This window comes from Mustelus asterias, chromosome 32 (assembly GCF_964213995.1).
Source record: "Mustelus asterias chromosome 32, sMusAst1.hap1.1, whole genome shotgun sequence".
Classification (NCBI taxonomy): domain Eukaryota; kingdom Metazoa; phylum Chordata; class Chondrichthyes; order Carcharhiniformes; family Triakidae; genus Mustelus; species Mustelus asterias.
The window spans coordinates 2,859,490-2,882,691 of record NC_135832.1 but is presented as its reverse complement, the minus strand read 5'-3'; the positions used below and the strand labels follow the sequence as shown (position 1 = coordinate 2,882,691).

Here is a 23,202-nt window from a genome sequence, read left to right as displayed (position 1 = left end):
TTGTGCTAAACAGTTGAACACCAACTTCGAGTCCCTCAATCAACTGTCAATCAGCACACTTTGTATCTTATTACTAAGCGAGATTCTGATCCATCTCGCCAAGTTTCCCTGAATCCTAGGTGCCTCAACCTTCTCAGTCAATCTGCCATGTGCGAACTTGTCTCAACTTTGCTAAAATTCATACGAGTTCAATCACTAAACTCCCGTCATCCAGACAGATGAAAACATTTTCGAAATATTCAGACAAATTTACTTGATATGTCCTCCATCTGACAAAGCCATGCTGACTATCCCCAATTTGCCCTTTTTCTTTGCACGAGGCTATTACCTTTCTTTTCCAGAATTTTCTCCAACAATTTCCCTACCACAGAAGTAAGACACACCGGTCTGTAATTTTCCAATTCACCTGTCACATTCTGATTCAAACTTGAACCACATTAGCCGTCTTTCAGTCCGGTGGCACTTGCCCGCAGCCAGAGAGGAATTAGAAATTTGTGTCAATTAGAAATTCGGGTGCAATTTACTGCCTCGCCTCCCACTGAAACTGGGATGCATTTCATCCGGGTCTGTGGATTTGCACATTTTCAACGTCCTTCAGAACCTGCAGTTAACTAGCATGCTATATCTATGTCAAATTGTGCAGGTTTCTCACAGTTAATTTTCTGAATTCTGCCTACGTTCTCTGATTCCAAAGTGAAGATCTTAGAGAAAACATCAATCAACATCTTTCAAATATGCTGCAACTTCACACCAAGTCTCAGGGTACAGTTGGACCAATAAGACGAATCTTGAAAATTAATGTAACGTGAAAAGTACAATATCCCAAAAAGGAATGCATGTCAACATCTTGGTGACAATACTAGGATGGTGATATAAAGTTAATTTATCAGTCACAAGTAGGCTTATGTTAACACTGCAATGAAGTTACTGTGAAAACACCCTAGTCGACACACTCCTGCACCTGTTCGGGTACACTGAGGATTTAGAATGGCCAGAACACCTAAACTGCACGTCTTTAGCACTGTGGTGGGATCCCAGAGCAGTTCGAAGAAACTCATGCAGACACATAGACAGGATGCAGACTCCGTACAAACAGTGATCCAAGCCGGGAATTGGACCTGTCTCCCTGACGCTGTGAGGCTGCAGTGCTAACCACTGTGCCAACTTGCCGCAGTAGGCAGAAGCAATTGAGGCCAAACTTCCCAGGAATGATTTTGTGCAATGATGCACTACGGTTTGGCAGGTAATTTGGTGCATTATGCAGTCTGCAACATGTAGGTGTGCAGCGACAGTCGTGATAGTCTGAAATCCCACCGAATATCATGGAGTGTAGGGAGATTATTCAAACATGTGCGCGATCCTGCGATCTAACTGAAGTTAGAGATTACATAAGCACAAACAAATACTTGAAGGAGATATTCATAGCCAAATGGTTAAGAGTCACTTTGGGTATTAGTGAACTCCCTTGCAGAACCAGACGCGTTGCAACAAAAGAGGAAGAAATTGGTATTTGACCAGCAAATGAAAGATTCAATGCCGTAAGTGGAGGGAATGCGTGAATTATTTCTGCTTTGCATCAATTTAATTAAGATAAAACTGAACAGCAAACATTTACAGATGGTAGAGTTGCTTGTATTGAGTTGATAAAGATGGGCCTCGGTGTGACCTAGAAGTGGGGTGGGCCATGGTGCGGAAGTGGTTCAATGTGTTTTATTTGTTCACAGGATCACAGTCATGCATAAAGGAAACAGACCATACGGCCCACTATATCGATGCCAGCTATCTAATTTTAATTCGTGCTAATTCCGGTTGCAATTATTTGGTCCATAGCCTATGATGCGTAGGTGACTTGCTGCTCATCCACATGATAACTAAAAGTTGACTCCACCACACTCTGAGGCAGTGCATTCCATCTTTTCTCTTTTAGTTACTTTATCCATAAACATAGTATTTAATTTCAAACAAAATAACTAACCTGCGACGTACTTTGTTGCACATTAAGGAACTAAACTTTGACCTAATCTGTAATACACTGTAGTATTAAATGTATGTAAAACTTCAGAAAATATCCAAAAACATTATTTCGACTTTTCTTTGTTCTTGAAGGGCAGAAGGGTTTTGCTTTTAGTTTACTAATGACAAGATGATCAGCATGGGCTTGGAGGACCGACGGGCTGGTTCCTGTAATGCACTTTTCTCTTTTTCTTTGTTCTGTGTTCTTTGTTTTTTCTTAGAAATTTGTTCCGATGTGAGCAAGGCCCAGACTCAGGGTCTTGCTTCTTCAGTCGTTGATCACGTGTTACTGATCCCGAGGTCTCTTCGTCTCGCCTCCTTATAGACATCCTGCTGGCACTGACCTCACTCGCAAACACGGACAACAAGGACTGAAACCAGCCAATCAGTGTATTTTGGTTACGAATGCTGAGAGTTGTGCACCTATCAGGGGATCAGCATTCTCTGAGGAACGAGGCACAAATGGATCTATGTTCAATCGCTGCCTTCTTTGAACGGCATATGCAGCAGCCAATGTTCAATGAATCCCTTTTTTTTATTTCCATAGCTGCACATCCTGTTATTTACTTCCCCCAGAGTTCTTTGCCCAATACAGATTTAGTCCTTTCAACCATCACGAGTTGCTGGTGTCTCCACTTTGAAAGGGTATTCATATTTTTTTCTTCAGTCTGTCGTATGAATGCTCGAGTTTGTATACATAATTAATTTGATTGGATTTGCTCTGGTATGCAATATACAGAGGGTATTCATCTGGAACCCTGGTCGTATACTCCCCATGTGCCTTTTTCTCTTTGCCTCAGATGTCCTTCCCTTGCGTCTTGTGGATGGAGACAGTATATGTTCCGGAAGGGTAGAGGTTTTTTATAATGGGACCTGGGGCACGATTTGCGATGATTACTGGGATATGGCAGATGCTGTGGTCGTATGCCGCCAGCTGAACTGTGGCTTTGCCGAATCGGCGCGGGGCACAGCTCAATTCGGTGAAGGTACAGAGGATATCTGGCTGGACGATGTCAACTGTTCGGGAACAGAAACCAACTTGCAACAGTGCACTTTGAGGCCAATTGGTGACCATAATTGCAATCATGTGGAAGATGCTGGTGTCATTTGCAATTCCGGTAATACATAGATACAATTCTCAACTTCATATATCGTTCTCTATTCTTTACCAATTAATTTAGCAATCACACTCTCTGTCTGTATCTCTGTCTATCACGTTTACCATGCTATCTCTTTGCCTGTCTCATCTGCCGCTACATATGCCTATGCGTCAGCGTCCCAACCCTTTTGTCTTTCTTTCTTCCTTTCTTCCTTCCTTCCTTTCATTCTTTCTTTCTTTCTTTTTCACTTTCTTTCTTTCTTTCTCACTTTCTTTCTTTCTTTCTCTCGTTCTCTCTTTCTTTCTTTCTTTCTTTCTTTCTTTCTTTCTTTCTTTCTTTCTTTCTTTCTTTCTTTCTTTCTTTCTTTCTTTCTTTCTTTCTTTCTTTCTTTCTTTCTTTCTTTCTTTCTTTCTTTCTTTCTTTCTTTCTTTCTTTCTTTCTTTCTTTCATTCTTCCTTTCTTTCGTTCCTTCTTCCTTTCTTCCTTTCGTTCTTCCATTCTATCTTCCTTTCTTTCTTCCTCTCTTCCTCTCTCTATCTCTATCTATCTATCTATCTATCTATCTATCTATCTATCTATCTATCTATCTATCTATCTATCTATCGATCTATCGATCTATCTATCTACCTACCTACCTACCTACCTACCTATCTATCTATCTATCTATCTATCTATCTATCTATCTATCTATCTATCTATCTATCTATCTATCTATCTATCTATCTATCCATCCATCCATCCATCCATCCATCCATCCATCCATCCATCCATCCATCCATCCATCCATCCATCCATCCATCCATCCATCCATCCATCCATCCATCCATCCATCCATCCATCCATCCATCCATCCATCCATCCATCCATCCATCCATCCATCCATCCATCCATCCATCCATCCATCCATCCATCCATCCATCCATCTATCTATCTATCTATCTATCTATCTATCTATCTATCTATCTATCTATCTATCTATCTATCTATCTATCTATCTATCTATCTATCTATCTATCTATCTATCTATCTATCTATCCATCCATACATCCATCTATCTATCTATCTGTCTATCTATCTGTCTATCTAGCTGTGTGACCTGTCTCTCTCTCTAGCTGTGTGATCTATCTATCTATCAATCTGTCCAAATATCCATGTCAGTCTCTGTGTCTCTTTCTCTCTTTCTCTGTTTGTCTCTCTATTTTTACAACCATTTCTGTCTATTCCTCAATACCATATTCTCACTACCTTCCCGTTGATCCCTCTATCTTTTTTTCTGACGATCAATCTCTATCAGTCTGTTGATACATCCACTGCTCTCGATCCGTAACGATTGACTTGCCTATATTGATTGACCAAAATTTTAAGGGAGCCTGCACAGATTTTCGTATTTCACACAAATTGTTTCAGATAGTTCATGATCAGGATGAGGCACACCATTAAATGATTTGTAACATCGACTGCATTTGCCCTGTTGTGTATCTCTTATTTCAATGAGTCTAATATATCTCAGTTTTCTTTTCATTCCCTCCCTCTGATTGCAGAGCAAGCACCTCAAGCTGTCATCTACCACGGTCGAACATATAACATTTTTGTGAGCGGGGAAGACCTGAGGATCAAATGTTCCACCAAAGGCTTTTACTCGTCCACGAAGTTCTATCTATACAAAGACAATGCTTTGAACCCCATTATGTCCAAGATTCCTAACGCCAGGGATTTTACCGTTACCTTTGAAATTCTTAATATTACAGCGGAAAACAAGGGCAATTATAGCTGCAGTTATGACGTCGAAGTTGCTGGCAAGACATATAGTTCGGGAAAAAGTGACGCCCTGGAAGTTAATATGAAAGGCAAGTGATACTGTACTTACCAATGATGCTGTCTTCTTTTACGCTCTTGTATAAAGACTGTTTTTTGATACTTTCAGTTCGAAATTCAATCGTCTTAATTAGCACAAGTTATCCGACAGAGGCACAGGGGCACAGAGCCGTACAAAGACAGAGGAATGCAGGGACACAAGGGCATAGAGAGACAGGGACATGGAGATAGATGGACAATTAGATACAGAAACACAGCGAGAAAGGTCAAGAAAGACACATAGGGACAGACACATAGACACAAAGACTCAGTGAGACTGTGAGCTTGAGACACAAAGACACAATGCACAGAGGCATAGTGATAACGGAATACAGGAGAATAGAGAGATAGTGACACAGAAGTTCCCGAGATTCATCGCAAACAGCGAAATGGGAAAATGAAGGTGTGCTACCTATCCACCTTTAAATAAAATCTGCTCTCACAGCAGTCTCATCCTAGAGCCTCTACTCAGTCCTGTGTTGGGGGGTGCTTCCTTTGGTATATGTGTTTAGGTTTTCAAAACCATTGTGATGTTGCCAACAAGGGCCAGCAGTGTCAGTGTTCGGAAATGCAAAGTTATCAAACAAAAACAGCCAGAAAGCGATTAAGGATCAAGTTTCATTGTAGGTGACTCCCTCTGCCTCTCATTTTGCTTATTGCTTCCTTCATCTGCCGGAAGAATTGGGGACGTAGACATGATTGAACTCATTCATTCTGTCGGGATAAATACTGTAAAGAGCCACTGTAAACAAAGTGACACATGAATTAACTAATATGTGGGAATATCTGAAACGGAAACATCTGCTTTCAGCTTTTGACACACCGCACCTGTCAAAAGAACAACGTGTTACACAACTGTTGTAGGTAAAAGAAAACCTCTGACACTATTAGTGATTCAAAATGCAGTGTTTATTTTCACAATTGTGGGAGAAGTGAGGTTCCTAACAGTGGACCCCCAGCCTTCTCTTCGAACACAAGTAAGAACGGAGATTATATATTTCCCTGTTCCCGCCCTCATTACATTGCAATTTTCTGAGATGGCTGTCATTGTTCTTGGTGAGATTCTTGTTGTTTTAGCAGTATCTTCCTCTGCGTAGTTTGTTCGATCTCCATGGCTACGATTGTTCGTCATTTATATCCTTGAAACAACATCACAGGTTTTGCACAAACAAGTTAACTAATATACATACAGGTTTGTATAATACTTTATATCAGGGTAAGATGAATAACGTATGATGAATATACATATGAATCTATGGTGATTCAAAGACAGAAGGCATACATGTCAACTCCATCGTGTTAAACAAAGGTACATAAAAATGGAGACTGTTTAGCTTATTTCAAGCTGGGTTAATCGCATTACTTGATAACACCGAACTCTGACGAAAACATGGACTCTGCAGTGTTCTCAACAAAATCACAGAGTTCGGGTCTTAATGCTTAAGCGTGACAAGGTTCATGAACCCATTCCCGACTTCAACAACAATTCCCCAACTTTTGTTTTTCACTTCGTAGTGAAGTCCTTCCAATTTTGGTTTGATGTTTTCTGTTAAACATTGATCACCTGTCAATCTGGGCATTAACATTTGAGCTGTGTTGCTTTTTTATCGGATGCTGTGTGAATCTGCAATGTGCCAGATTGAATTTGTGATCTATGTCTTCTGTCTACGTGTGTAACACTGCCAGACAGGTCGCAGATAATGATCTTGCATCACGCTGCACGCCATATAGAGAAGCAGACGTAAGGAAGAGACAAATTGACTTTTTTTGATATCATATCTCCAAATGGAATATCTGACATCGCACTTCGAGAGTGGCACCGAGACACAGAGGAACCGAGACATAGAAGACAGATGGAGGGAGGGAGAGAGAGAGAGAGACAGAGACAGAGACAGAGACAGGGAGAAAGAGAGACACAGAGACAGAGATAGAGATAGAGACAGCGACAGAGAGAGAGAGTGAGAGAGACACTGTGTAAGAAAGCGTTGTGGTTCAGTTTAAAAACTTCAGTGTTTTATGAGGACCGCCAGAAGCATCAGATTTCATGTTAAATTTGGCGAGGATAATCATGCGACATTTCACTTCAGGTATAATTGAAATGACACACGAGGGGGCTGTTGGCAAACCAAGTTTATTTAACAATTTAACATCAATAGTGGGAAATTAACAAGAACTTCAATTAATTAAAACAAGAAGCAAAACAACCACTATAATCTTTAACTCTAAATGAATATATCTGATATGTTCCAATTGAAACCAGAATCCAACACGCAAAACCCTATAAACCGATTCACCATTGCACTGGCTAAAGTTCAGATAACACTGGAATCCAATTCCCTGTGTTGAATGCTAATTTCAAATGAACTTGAAAATGTATAGAGCAGCTTGTGTACTTCAGCTCCCCAAAGGATCAAAACGTACATTATTTCCTGCAGCATGGCAATAAGATGTGCTTTCAGCTAAATGGTAACACTTTCAAATTGAAAGCAGAGAGAGAGACCTATTTCAGCTTTGTTTCTAACATTGCAGCCAAAATAAAACTAAAAACAACCCCTGTCTTCTCTGCACCCTACATTTTTTTATTTATGCTCCCACTAATTACATCACATAAAGTTGTGAGCTGCAGAGATCATGATTTGCAAAGAAAATCATCTCTTAAAGGGACACTAGCATCACAAAAGTTAGTTAAATACAGTGGAGAAAGGAGAGAGTGAGAGTGATAGAGAAAGTAAGAGAAAAAAGAGATAGAACAAGACAGAAATTGCAATCGAGAGTGATGTGTGTGTGCGAGAGAGAGAGAGAGAGAGAGAGGAGAGAGAGAGAGAGAGAGAGAGAGAGAGAGATTGTGAGAGCATGATAGAAACACTGTGCGAGACAGAGAGAGTTATTACATGTGAGAAGTTAAGAGAGATGGAGGCAGTGAGAGGGATAGTGAGAGAGAGGAATATAGACATTTAGAAATAGACCGACATTGAAAAAACTGTGTCTCTATATGTGGGAGAGGGAGAGAAAGAGCAGAGGCAAAATAGACAGATGGAGGGAGATAGAGAGAGAGGCAGAAAGAGAGATAGAGAGATAGAGTGAGAGAAACGGGTGGAGAGGGAGTTAGAGAGTTACAGTGTTTATGTATGAGAGAGAAAGACAGGGAGTGCACCATCAAGTGTGAGATCAAGGCAGAGAGACAGAGGGTGGGACAGAGGGAAAGCGATACGGAAAGTTAGTGATTTGGAAAAAGTTAAAGGAATAAATTGTGTGAGAGAGCAGAGAGAGAGGCAGTCCGAGAGAAAGGCATAGATAGACAGAGATACAGACATGGAGAGATCGCCAGATACAAAATGTGTGGTTCAGTGGCAGAGAAATAGCGAGACAAGGAGAGAGAATGTGAAGGAGATATGGAGGGAAGGTGTGATTGAGAGATACATTGTGAGATTGAGTGTGTGTTCATGTACGAGAGAGAATATGAGAGAGAGAGTGAGAGGCAGGGAGGGAGAGAGAGATCTTCTATTTCGAAATGCAGATGCAGGGAAAGGAAGTGAAAAAGGGAGAGAAAGGAATAGAGATACAATAAGCAATGCGAGAGAGGAAAATAGATAGATAATTAGATAGATAGATAGATAGATAGATAGATAGATAGATAGATAGATAGATAGATAGATAGATAGATAGATAGATAGATAGATAGATAGATAGATAGATAGATAGATAGACAGATAGATAGATAGTTAGCTGGATGGATAGATGGATAGACAGAGAGATAGAGAGATAGATAGACAGATAGGTAGATAGATAGATAGATAGATAGATAGATAGATAGATAGATAGATAGATAGATAGATAGATAGATATACAGATAGATTCATAGAAAGATAGATAGATTCATAGATAGATAGATAGATAGATAGATAGATAGATAGACAGACAGACAGACAGATAGATAGATAGATAGATAGATAGATAGATAGATAGATAGATAGATAGATAGATAGATAGATAGATAGATAGATAGATAGATAGATAGATAGATAGATAGATAGATAGATAGATTCATAGAAAGATAGATAGACAGACATACAGACTGATGGATGTATAGACAGAAAGACAGATAGATATGGAAGTCGGTGTGTAGGATGATAAATAGAGATAGGTAGGTCGGTAGATGGATAGATAGATAGATAGATAGATAGATAGATAGATAGATAGATAGATAGATAGATAGATAGATAGATAGATAGATAGATAGATAGATAGATAGATAGATAGATAGATAGATAGATAGATAGATAGATAGCATTGCAGTGCTAGCCTCACACACTGGCAATGATAACCGGGCACTCTGGCACTGTCCACTTGGCACCAAGCAATGCCATGGAGGCGGGGTGTACTTGTGGCATGGCGTGGTAGTGGGGATAGTTGCACATTGTGCATTAGGGATCGGTGGGGGAGAGAAGGAAGTGGCGATCGGGGATGGCCGTGGTGTCGGTCGGGGCTGGCTTAATATATCTGCCAATCGTAGCTGCACGGGGCGGGGTTGGGAGGGTGTGTGTGTGGGGGGCGGGGGGGGGGGAGCGGGTGTGGGCAGGCCGCAGTTGGAGGGGTATTTGTGTATTGTGGCTTGCCAGGTGGTGGTGGCGGGGGCACGTGATCAGGGAGATGGAATTCAGGGCTGGTCGTGGGTGCGGTTGTGGCGTGGAATCTACCGATGGTGCGTAGCGTTGTGGGTGCCGTTGATTGTGGCAGGTGGGTGTTTGGGGAAGGCTTTGGAAGGCCATTATTGGGAGACGGACGATGGGGGGGGGGGTGGTGGGCGGATATGGGGCATTTCGCTTGCACCAATCTTCTCACTGACAGATAATCACATATGCTCAACGCCCTCCTTTTGCCCAGTAGGGATTCTACTGTTTCTATTCTATGGCCTGCAGTTTTCAACGGCTGGCTGATAACTTTGATGCAATGAGTTTCTTCTCTGACATTTGTATATTGAGAGATCAGGAGTTCTGCAACATCATTTGACAGGACGTCGATGCTCGCTTAGCAAGGACCAGCAATTTTGTGTCATCGCTGATTGCCTGTGAAACGATTGGCTTGCTTGGTCACTTCCGGTAGTAGGTTTAAGACAGAAACTTTCTTGTTGATCGAGAATCAATGAAAGGCCAAAATATTTAAGCACCGCAGCTTTCCTTACATGAAGTTAATAAAGCAGGTAGATTTTTTCTGTTACAAGCGTCATTAATGGCTTCTTGCTTCGTCACTGCTGAGCCAGCATTTGATTTGATTTAATTCATTATTGTCACATCTGTTAGCATACAGTGAAAAGTATGTTATAATGCACGCTATAGAGACAGAGAATACCATTCATAGAGAAAGAAAGGAGAAAGTGTAGAATGTAGTGTTACAGTCATAGCTAGGGTGTAGAGAAAGATCATTGATATTGAATGAAAGAACATTGATATCCCAGCTCAACTCATTGAACGAATTTAAATTTCAACTGGTTCCATAGTGAAATGTAAAACAATATCTCAAAATCATTCGCCTCCGTTGTTCTCCAAAAAGGATGTTACATGATGGTTATTGTTGTTGTTCTTACAGACTTCCTTCAGCCACCCTCAATTGGTTTCAACCAAAGGACAAATGTATTTGTACAAGGGCAAAGCGTTATCATTAAGTGTGAGGCACCCGAGCAGTGTGAAGATTGCCGATTTTATTTGTACAGGGAGAGTGAAGATACCATCGTCAGCACCGAGACAACTGATTTATCTTCCTTCGTAATATTTAACATAACGGATCTCCAAAAAAGCCACGAGGGTAGTTACTTCTGCAAGTATCAGGCGTTCGCCTCCAAGAGACTATGGATTAATTCGTCCACTAGCAACGTTCTGAATATTACAGTGCATGGTAAGTGTACATTTCCCATCGAGAAACAAAGAGCACGTTTCACAGATCGGAGGCTGTCAATCCGACTTCTGGAGAGTGCAAGGTTTGGGCACTGTCGACGCCACTCACGCCATCATTGATTTCACTGAAGTCATGTCGAGGAACATCATGCAACAGGGAGCTAAGCATTTATCACCCCGTTTAGGTTAACACCGAAATTTCCCACGAACATATTTGTGGCTTGTTGAGTCTGCACGATGACTCAATCGATATGACTACGTTATCCTTACTATGGACGGATTGACCAAGCTAAAATGCCCCTTAGTGTCCAAATCTGTGCAAAATAGTGGATTAGATCTTTTAGCCAATTGTCACTTAGTGTACAGATTTATGTAGGATAAGCCAACTTGCCATGGGATATTGTCCCACAGTGTCTACAAATGTGCATGTTTGGTAGATTGGCCATGCCACATTGCCCTAGAGACGCAGGGATACAGCGGGACAGAAACACGACGACACAAGGAGGCAGAGATAAAGGGCACGGGGCAATGAGGCAAAGGGGCACAGAGAGAAATTGATTCAAATACACAAGGACACAGATAGACGGAGACATGGGGCATAGGAGCACCGTGGAAAAGGACTCAGGTATACCGAGACACAGGGACAAATAGTAGCGAGCCAGAGTCACAGGAGAGCTGGGACATTGCAGAAAAAGGGGAAATATTTGAATATGGGGGAGTGCTTCTGATCCAGCTTTAAACGTTAACCCACCCTGAATGCAGTTACATCATACAAGATCTGCTCAAGTCTGTGTTGGGTTTCAGTGTTTAATAATGCAAGCGTTTTCAAACTAAAAGGTGCTGAAAGTGATTACTTTTTACACTTTCAATGTAATTATTCTCCACAATCTCTCATTTTCTAATTTGTTTCCTTTACTGCAAACAAATCCAGGCAAAACCCGATTAGGCTGCCAACTTGCGATGTAATAATCCCTCCGCCTCCACCGCCCCCCCCCCCCGCCCCCCACACCCCGTTTCCCATTTTGTATATTGCTTTGTTCATGTGTCAGACGTATTGAAGAAGTCGACATAATGGGGATGGCACAGTGACGCACTGATTAGCACTGCTGCCTCACAGCGTCAGGGTCCTGTGTTCGATTCCAGCCTTGGGTGCCTGTCGATGGAGTTTGCACATTTTCCACGTGCCTGCGTGGGTTTCATCTGGGGGCTTTGGTTTCCTGTGCGAGTTAGTTGGCTTGGCCATGCTAAATTTACCAAACTGTCAGGGGGACGAGCAGGGTAAATGTGTTGGGTTACTGGAATAGGCCCTTGAAGGGATAATGGTCGGTGCAGACTGGATGGGCTGAATGGCCCCCTTCTGTATGTCGGGATTCTATGATTAATTGTAAGAATTCACTCTCTTGGGACATGGTCGGCACGGTAGCACAGTGGATAGCACTGCTGCTTCACAGCTCCAGGGACCTGGGTTCGAATCCCGGCTCGGGTCACTGTCTGTGTGGAGTTTGCACATTCTCCTCGTGTCTGCGTGGGTTTCCTCCGGGTGCTCCGGTTTCCTCCCACAGTCCGAAGATGTGCGGGTTAGGTGGATTGGCCATGGTAAAATTGCCCCTTAGTGTCCTGGGATGCGTAGATTAGAGGGATTAGCGGGTAAAATATGTAGGGATATGGGGTTAGGGCCTGGGTGGGATTGTGGTCGGTGCAGACTCGATGGGTCGAATGGCCTTTCTATGATTCTATGATTTACTGTAAAAGGCTTCCATAAACAAATTGATACTTGTATCAACCCAAAAGCTGAATGCCCATTCAAGTACCTGCCTCCAATTTCTTTACAAATTGAAATATAAGTTACATTTCCATAAAGCCGGAATATTTCAAATGGAATCATCTAAAAATATTTCTTAATGTCCTTCCGTGTTTTGTTTGAATGTTGCTTTTAAACACTGACCAACTTCCCAGCTGAGCACTGAACTTCTGTTTTTCCATTTGACTTGATTTGTTTTGATTTGATGTATTATTGTCTCTTATATTTGTATACCGTGCAAAGTATTTTTTTGCGTGGTCTACAGACAAGACATACCATGCATCAAGTATAAAGTGGAGAAGGAAATGCGAGGGCGCAGCATGAAGTATTACAGTCATAACTATGGTGCGGTAAAATGTTAGAAGCATACAACGACATTAAAGTATAGAATTGCAGAGCATGCTGGGGACAGCTTGCAAAAGGTCGCCACGCTCTGGCGACAACTTGATGGAATTGGTCATGTTTATTTTGTTAGACATTGTATGAAACTGCATTCTTTGTGGTTAAATTTCTGATTCATTTTCTCTCTTTGCGTGCAGAGCAGTTCCCACAACAGAAAGTGCCATTCAATTGCGGTTCTCATGATATCGATAACCAGGCACATCTTTGGATATTGATTTGCAATTTCCGAAAGAGAGGCTTTGACACTCTTTCAAATCATATCCCCAAACGGATAATCTGCAATTGCAGCCCAAGATATTCAGAGAGACACACAAACACAGACATAGAATTATATAGAGACGTACACAGACAGATGCACACTTACGCGCAGAGAGTGAGAAAGAAAGAAATTTAACACAGGCAGTCAAAGAGATACTTATACATTGAAAGACACGCACACACACATACGGATGCAAATAAAACACACGCAATGGAAACAAGATAAACAGAGAGAGTGTGTCAGAAAGAAACAGGGATAAAGACACAAGGAAGGCAACAGAGGAGAAAGACTGAGGGAGAGCATCAGAGAAACTCGCACACATATATATGCAGTGAGCAGTCTCACAACATCAGGTTAAATCCAATATGTTTATTTGGACTCACGAGTTTTCGCAGCACTGCGAAGGACTAGTGTTCAACATGCTCATAAGAATATAAGAACATAAGAAATAGGAGCAGGAGTAGGCCATCTAGCCCCTCGAGCCTGCCCCGCCATTCAATAAGATCATGGCTGATCTGACGTGGATCAGTACCACTTACCCGCCTGATCCCCATAACCCTTAATGCCCTTACCGATCAGGAATCCATCCATCCGCGCTTTAAACATATTCAGCGAGGTAGCCTCCACCACCTCAGTGGGCAGAGAATTCCAGAGATTCACCACCCTCTGGGAGAAGAAGTTCCTCCTCAACTCTGTCTTAAACCGACCCCCCCTTTATTTTGAGGCTGTGTCCTCTAGTTTTAACTTCCTTACTAATTGGAAAGAATCTCTCCGCCTCCACCCTATCCAGCCCCCGCATTATCTTATAAGTCTCCATAAGATCCCCCCTCATCCTTCTAAACTCCAACGAGTACAAACCCAATCTCCTCAGCCTCTCCTCATAATCCAAACCCCTCATCTCCGGTATCAACCTGGTGAACCTTCTCTGTACTCCCTCCAATGCCAATATATCCTTCCTCATATAAGGGGACCAATACTGCACACAATATTCCAGCTGCGGCCTCACCAATGCCCTGTACAGGTGCATCAAGACATCCCTTCTTTTATATTCTATCCCCCTCGCGATATAGGCCAACATCCCATTTGCCTTCTTGATCACCTGTTGTACCTGCAGACTGGGCTTTTGCGTCTCATGCACAAGGACCCCCAGTTCCCTTTGCACGGTAACATGTTTTAATTTGTTTCCATTGAGATAGTAATCCCATTTGTGATTATTTCCTCCAAAGTGTATAACCTCGCAATTATCAACGTTATACTCCATTTGCCATATCCTCGCCCACTCACTCAGCCTGTCCAAATCTCTCTGCAGATCTTCTCCGTCCTCCACACGATTCACTTTTCCACTTATCTTTGTGTCGTCTGCAAACTTCGTTACCCTACACTCCGTCCCCTCCTCCAGATCATCAACATAAATGGTAAATAGTTGCGGCCCGAGTACCGATCCCTGCGGCACGCCACTAGTTACCTTCCTCCAACCGGAAAAACACCCATTTATTCCGACTCTTTGCTTCCTGTCGGATAGCCAGTCCCCAATCCACTTTAACACACTACCCCCAACTCCGTGTGCCCTAATCTTCTTCAGCAGCCTTTTATGGGGCAGCTTATCAAACGCCTTTTGGAAATCCAAAAACACCGCATCCACCAGTTCTCCTCCATCAACCGCCCGAGTCACATCTTCATAAAAATCCAACATGTTCGTCAAGCACCGACTTTCCCCTCATGAATCCATGCTGCGTCTGATTGATCGAACCATTTCTATCCTGATGCCCTGCTATCTCCTCTTTAATAATGGATTCCAGCATTTTCCCTACTACAGACGTTAACCTGACCGGCCTATAGTTCCCCGCCTTTTGTCTCCTTCCTTTTTTAAACAGCGGCGGAACATTTGCTGTTTTCCAATCAACCGGCACTTCCCCAGAATGCAACGAGTTTTGATAAATAATCACTAACGCATCCACTATTACCTCTGACATTTCTTTCAATACCCTGGGATGCATTCCATCCGGACCCGGGGACTTGTCCACCTTCAGTCCCATTAGTCTACCCAGCACTGCCTCTCTGGTAACATTAATTGTATTAAGTATTTCTCCTGCTGCCAACCCTCTATCGTTAATATTTGGCAAACTATTTGTGTCCTCCACCGTGAAGACCGACACAAAAAACTTATTTAAAGACTGAGCCGTATCCTCATTTCCCACTATTAACTCCCCCCTCTCGTGCTCCAAGGGTCCAACATTCACTCGAGCCACTCTATTCCTTTTTATATATTTATCAAAACTTTTACTATCATTTTTTATATTACTTGCTAGCCTAGCTTCATAGTCTATCCTTCCTTTCTTTATCGCTTTCTTAGTCCCTCTTTGTTGTTTCTTAAATTTTTCCCAATCAATTGTTTCTACACTATTTTTGGCCACTCTGTACGCAGCTGTTTTTATTTTAATACTCTCCTTTATTTCCTTCTTTATCCACGGCTGGTTCTCCCTTTTCTTACAATCCTTGTTTTATGATTCCAAATAAACCTGTTGGACTTCAACTATGTGTTTTGAGACTTGTTACGCTGCCCAACCCAGTCCAACGCAAACATCCCCACTTCACAGATATAAACAGAGAGAGAGAGAGAGAGAGTCGGTGGCACAGTCACTTGCACTGCTGCCTCTCAGCGCCAGTGGCATGGATAAGATTCCAGATTTGGGTGACTGCATGAAGTTTGCAACTTCTGCCAGTGCCAGTATGGCTTTCCTGCATGTGTTCTACTTTCCTCCCACAGTACAAAGATAAGTATTTCTGGTGGTTTGATTGTGCTAAATTCCCCATCAGTGTCAGAAGATGTGTTTGATCGATGGATTGCCCATGCTAAATTGCCCCTCAGTGCCTACGGTGTGCAGATTTGGGGAATTGCCATGGTGAATTATCTATTTGTGTCCAGTATTGGGATCATAGAATGATAGAATCCTACAGTGCACAAGGAGGCTATTCGGCCCATCGATTCTTCCTCGACCACAATCCCATCCAGATTGTATCACCAGAACCACATGCATTTACCCCATCTCGTCTCTCTACGCTCAGGAACAATTTAGCATGGTCAATCCACCTAACCCGTATATCGTTGGACTGTGGGACGAAGCTGAAGCACCGGAAGCAAACCCAAGTAGTCAAGGGGCGAATGTGCACACTCCATGCAGACAGAGACACGAGAAGGGAATCGATTTGATTTGATTTGATTGGCTTTATTATTGTCACATGTATTAGTATGCAGTGAAGAATATTGTTCATTGCACGCAATACAGACAAAGCTTACCGTTCATAGAGAAGGAAACGCGAAAGTGCGGAATGTAGTTTTGCAGTCATAGCGAGGGTGGAGAGAAACTCAACTTAGAGAAAGGTAGGTCCTTTAAAAAGTCTGATGGCAGCACTGAAGAAGCTGTTCTTCAGTCGGTTTTTACGTGACCTCAGAGTTTGGTATCTTTTTCCTGACGGAAGAAGTTGGAAGAGAGGACGTCTGGGGTGCGCCGGGTCCATGATTCTGCTGGCTGTTTTGCCAAGGCAGTGGGAACTATTGACAGAGTAAGTGGATGGGAGGCCGATTTGCGTGATTGATTGGGCTACATTCCCTACATTTTGAAGTTGCTTGAGGTCTTTGTCAGAGCAGGAGGAATGCCACGCTTTCATACAACCAGAATGAATAATTCCTATGGTGCATCGGTAAAAGTTGGTGACATTCGCAGCTGACATGCCAATTTTGCTGATTCTTTTGAGAAATTTGAGGCGGTGGTGGGCTTCCTTCACGATAGTGTCAGCATGCCGTGACCAGGACAGGTTGTTTGTGATCCTGACACACAAAACTTTGAAGTTCTCGGCCTTTTCAACTTCGTCCCTATTGATGTCGATATGGACAGCTTCTCCACAACAATTCTCACGAGCCCGGGTCCCTGGCGCTGTGAGGCAACAGTGCTAACCACTGTGCCACCGTGTAGGCTCGGTGGATTTAGCATGGTAATTTATACTTTAGGCCCTGATTTCACCAGCACTGCCGTCCCGAAATTGGGGTGGGCGAGGCTCGCAAAACGGTATTCCTCATTGGCCTCGGGCGCGATCTTCAGAACCTCGGGCGGCCTTGCTGGGAAAATCAGAGTCTTCGTGTCCAACGATGCGCAGGTTAAGTCGATTAGCCAATAATAAATGCCACTTAGCTTCCAAACATGTGTAAATTAGCTGGAGAGGGTATGGTAAATTCCCCGCTCGTGTCCAAAGATATGCAGGTTAGGTACGTGAACTGGCAAAGCTGCACTGGCCCGGGGTGAACAAAGATGTGCATGGCGGTTGGATGGGCCATGGTAAATGGAGAATGGAGGGGGACCATTTCATTGATTTGGTTGAGCAGCCATGACTGTAATAAATCGTGGAACAGGTTCAATGAACCAAATGACCTCGTCCTGCTCATGTTTTCTTTGTTTTCTGTCATGCAAGAAAACGTATTTGTAAAGACTGCAAGTTGATACTCGAGCTTTATTAATTTTTCTGGCTTTCCTTGTCGAGCAAAGGCATGTAAAAAAATAGAAGAAACGTCCGCTATTAAGTGATAATGCCAGAAGCGGGCACTATAGGTACAAGGCTCACTCTAACCAATTGCATGTTTGTGGCAGTGAACTGTGTTGGCTTTGGCTTCAGACATAACATTTGTGAACCTGTGACTGAACTTTCAGATGATGTGCAGCTCCGAATGCTGGGTAAGGACAGCGATTGTGCTGGAACGGTGGAGGTCTTCCACAACGGCACCTGGGGGAAAGTTTGTGGCGACACCTGGAACCTTGCAGCAGGCCAGGTTATCTGCAGACATTTGGGCTGCGGCTTTGTTAAAAGTTCCTCGCGAGGGGAGCGCTTGTCCACACCACGTGACCCGGTACGCCTGACTCACGTGCACTGTCGGGGCACCGAATCCTTGTTGTGGAAATGCTATTCATTATCCTGGAATGACGGGATGTGCTACAGTGGTTTCAGAGCTGATGTCACGTGCTCAGGTAAATTTCGGGAAAATGAATGAATACTAATGAATAAAAGATCAGCATAATAAATTGTGCATGTGTAATCCTTCTTTCCAACTAGCATCCTCATCGCCAATACATAAAATGTTAATTCAATCGCTGAATTAATTTAACTTTCAGAAATTAATGAATTATAAATGTACAGTACGCATTTCAGAAATAAGGCATTTAAAAATATGATTTCGTACAAGAATCACAGAACTCTCACCGAACCGTTGAACCGTCCTTAGAGCCAAATATATTGCCTGCACCGACTCTCCAAAAACGCATCCCATTCAAGCCCTCCTCTGCCCTATCCATGAAACCCTGCAATACTCCATTCCTCCTGAACTGCACATTTGGCATTAAGAGACAGTTCAGCATGGCCAATCCACCTAAGCTACACATCTTTGGACAGAAATCGACAATTTTACCACGGTCAATCTGGCAGTTCGATATACGATGTGAGGAAGCTTGGAGCCTCTGACGGGATTAAAATTGGAGAAATCCCCTGACCCGGATCAATTGCAACCCAGTTGCTGTGCATGCGAGGTGGGAAATTGCAATGCCCCTGGCACCATTTTTAATTCCTCACTGGCCACGGGGGACGTAGAAGAGGACAGAATGATGGTGAATGCGATTCCTAATTTGTAGGAGGCTGGTAGAGATGAAGCAGCGAATTGCAAGCTGGGGAATATCACGTCAGTGACAGCGAAGCAATTGGAGAACATTCTGAAAGAGAGAATTAAAATCCAAAAAAAAATGGGTCAGTTAGGCATATCCAGCATGGATTTACCAGTGGGATGGCAGGCTTAACAAATTTGATACAGCTTTTTTACTCTAATATGTTAGAACGTTTTGATGAGGAAAGTGCATTGTTGCACTTCATATGGATTGGAGAAAAACCTTTGGTATATCCCTACACGGGGAACGGTATGAGAAGGTAGAATGAAATGGAATTCAGGGAAACCTTGCGAGATGGATCAGAAACTGTCTTAGAAATAGGACACAATGTGTGCTAGTACAGGATTGATTGAGTGACTGGAGGCTCGTATCCAATGGCGCATCGCAACGTTCACTATTGTTCCTTATGTTTGTTATGTACATGAACTATACACCTGAAGCTCTGGAGGGGGGGTGCGGGGGGGGGGGGGGGGGATTACACCATGGTCAATCCAGCAAAGCTGCACATCTTTGGACTTTGGGAGGAAATCGGAGCACATGGGGTAACCCATAGGGAGCTTGTTCCCTGGTGCTGAAAAGCAGCAGTGCTTTCCACTGTGTCCCTGACTTCAATTGAGTATTTTTGAACAATCTGTGTCCCCATTCGACTTATTGATCCTGAATAATAGAATGTAGAAATCACTGGCTGGGCCAGAATATACCGCCATTCCCGAATCGTTACTTGGTGATAGTGAGTTGAATTTTTGGTCCACTGTCGTGTGAGATGCAGAAACACCCACACTGCTGTCACGGAGGGCATTCCAGAATTTTTACATAGAAATATTAAGGGAAAGGCCATTATATTTCCAAGTTATTCCCAATGTATCTGCAGACCCTGTACTTCACGGTGAAGATGTTTGTAGGCATGGAATGTTCCGGCGGCCAAACATTTAATGCACTTAATTTTTTAATTCAAATGAAATTTAATGTTTGTCCAAGTCATTTTTTTACGTTCTCCCCGTGTCCATGTGGATTTCCTCCAAGTGATCCACTTTCCTCCCACAGTCCAAAGATGTGCATGTTAGCTGATTTCACCATGCAAAATTGACCCTTAGTGTCCCGGGATGCGTAGGTTAGGGAGATTAGCGGGGTAGTATGTCCGGGTTTGCAGGAATACGGCCTGGATAAGGTGTTCTGTTGGAGAGTTGGTGCAGACTCGATGGGCAAAATAGCCGACTTCTGCACTGTAGGGATTCTAATCCTTGGTGAGACGTTGCAGTGCTTCCCATACATGAAACCACTATGGGCGGCACGGTAGCACAGTGGTTAGCACTGCTGCTTCACAGCTCCGGGGGCCTGAGTTCGATTCCCTGCTTGGGTCACTGTCTGTGTGGAGTTTCCACATTCTCCTCATGTCTGTGTGGGTTTCCTCCAGGTGCTCCGGTTTCCTCCCACAGTCCAAAGATGTGCGGGTTAGGTTGATTGACCATGCTAAAATTGTTCTTAGTGTCCTGAGATGCGTAGGTTAGAGGGATCAGTGGGTAAATATGTAGGGATACGGAGGTAGGGCCTAGGTGGGATTGTGGTCGGCGCAGACTCGATGGGCCGAATGGCCTCTTTCTGTACTGTCGGGATTCTATGATTCATTGTTCTTCATTGGTGTCAGATGGGATTACAACTGAGACAATATTTGCCAGAATGATATGAGCATGCTAGAGCGGCCGAATGGCCTTTTCCTTTTCAATTCGTCCATATGTGGTCATAAAAACTAATTTGGAATGCACCATTTCACCGCAATGAATTCCGATGATACCTCAATGAGAGGTTGAGAGACCTGAAATGTGTTGATCTCCCAATAGCTATGAAGGCAATGCGTTGATTGGGTGAGATCATAAGAGCACAATAAATGTATTCTGTGGTAGGTCATTCGGCCTCTCGAGTCTCATCTGCCCATTCAATAGCAGCATGGGAGAACTAACTTTCCTCACCTCCACCTTTTTGCCCTTTCCCCACAAACATTGATTCCCTAACTGCTCACAATATCTCTGGCTGTGACTCAAGGATAGATGGTGACTCTGCCCACAAAATTCTCTCTGGACCGGAGCTCCAATGGCTTACAAATCTCTGACAGCAGATATTCCTCCATATCTCAGTCTTAAATTAACACCCTTTATGCTAACATTATGCCCTCTGGTCCTAGACTCTTCTATGAGAGAAACATTCGCTCACTATTTAACCTGCCAAGCACCTTGCGAATCCATATGTTTCAATGAGATCACCCCTCATTCTAAATTCCAATGAATAGAGCCCCAACATGTTTAAATCTTGTCTCAAAAGACAGACGCTCCATTCCAGTGATTATCCGAGTGAACTTTTTTTTTCGGAACTGCCTCAAATGAAGGCACCCTGAAGAAAGAGGAGTAAAACCGCATGCAGTATTCCGGAAGAGGTCTACCCAGTAGCTTGAGCAGTTTTATATTCATTTGTGTGATGTGTGCATCGCTGGCTGGCCAGCATTCATTGCCAATCTCTGGTTTGCCATGGAGGGCAGTTGAGAGTCAAACACATTGCTGTGGCTCTGCAGTCACATGCAGGCCAGATTGGATAAGGACAGTTGATTTCCTTCCCTTAACAATATTATTCAACCAGATGTTTATTTTCCGACAATCGGCAATGTTTTCATGGTCATCAGTAGATTCTTAATCCCTGATAGTTTTATTGAATTCGAATTCCACCATCTGCCACGGTAGAATTCGTACGTGGGTCCCCAGAACATTATCTGAGTTTCTCGATTGATAGACTAGCGATAATACCACTGGGCGATCGTGTCTGCTTCCTGCAGCTTCAGAATTGGCATTAAATGTAATGGGTTTACGTGCCTTTTGTTGACCTTGATCAGAATCTCGATTTCTTGCAATTGTTCCGCTCCTAGAACAACCACTAAGGCCAGCCATCTCTGTGCTTCGCTCTCCAAGTGTCTTTATGCGTGGCGAGAATGTGACCGTCCAGTGTGACATACCAAGTTTCTATGCCGGAAGCCGGATGTTCCTCTACAAAGTGGGCGAGAAGAACGCCATTCTGTCATCGCCGGTCCCAGAGAATGATAAATCGCTGAACTTCACAATCGTGGACATCCAAAGCAAACAGAGTGGGAATTACACCTGCAACTTCGACATGGACATATCGGAACTCGTGTTCACCTCGGAGCAGAGTGAGCAGCAGATGATAACTGTCAAAGGTCAGGAATGTGCAAAGCTTTCGAGTGACAAGTTAATCTGAATGGCGCGAATCCACCCCCGCCCTCACCCCCGGATGGGCCACAAGGTGGTGCTACACCATAATCCAAATCATACAAAAATGAGCATGAGGAGGATATTATCACCATTCAAACCTGTTCTATCATTCATTCTGATAACGGTTGATTATCCAACTCATTGACCTGTTCCCGCCTGCAAACAGTATCCTTTGACATAATCTAACTTCTTCTTTAAAGCATGACATGATTTGGTCTCTCTTGCTTGCCTTGAATTTCACAGCCTTACTACTGTGGGTGACAAAATGTTGTCTCATCTTAGTCCTAAATAGTCCTAAGACTTGCGTCCTTAAAATGTGACCGCGGGTTCAGGAGACCGCTATTGAGAAGTTCACTTCTTCGTTTGTCCAGTTACGTTAGAATGTTTACGTTTTTATGAGATGCCTTGCTCGTCATTCTTCTTAACTCCAGTGAATGAATTCCAAGCCGACACAATTTAATCTCTTCCGTCAGTAATGTAATTCCAGCAATCAGGCTGGTAAACCTTCGCTACATTCAGGAAATATATTTCTCCTCACCTCAAACTTAAATGTTTTAGTCTATATCCTTAGACTGTGACAGCTGTTTCCGTACAAACTCCTTGGAAGTCATTGGAAGTATCTATACCCCTTTTTATCATGAATTACTCTTACCGAATTAGCACCCGTCTCGCCTATTAATGAGACAGATCAGCATGCAAGTAAACACTTGGCAATGTCAATGGCACCAGTCTGGTGATATGGGTTCGCTCGCCCACCTCAGGGCATCTGATCAGGTTTGCAATCGATCCCAATTCGGAATAGGAAACTCTTAGTCATGGGGACAAGGAAACTGATCAACTCTGAAAAATGAGTCAATGGCTGAGCAGGGAAGCCCATACCCCATCAAATGAGGATGTTCATAACT

General features: G+C 43.2%; 1 protein-coding gene across 1 annotated transcript in view; it reads left to right on the top strand.

The window, feature by feature from the left end:
* LOC144481779 (scavenger receptor cysteine-rich type 1 protein M130-like) overlaps nucleotides 1–23,202 on the top strand; it is a 908,005-nt gene that overhangs the window by 20,626 nt on the left and 864,177 nt on the right. Inside the window, exons 4-8 of the mRNA XM_078200920.1 lie at nucleotides 2,814–3,131; nucleotides 4,655–4,960; nucleotides 10,554–10,859; nucleotides 18,024–18,338; nucleotides 21,937–22,242. Of these exons, the coding sequence (XP_078057046.1) occupies nucleotides 2,814–3,131; nucleotides 4,655–4,960; nucleotides 10,554–10,859; nucleotides 18,024–18,338; nucleotides 21,937–22,242 (1,551 nt within the window). The remainder of the gene's footprint in view (nucleotides 1–2,813; nucleotides 3,132–4,654; nucleotides 4,961–10,553; nucleotides 10,860–18,023; nucleotides 18,339–21,936; nucleotides 22,243–23,202) is intronic.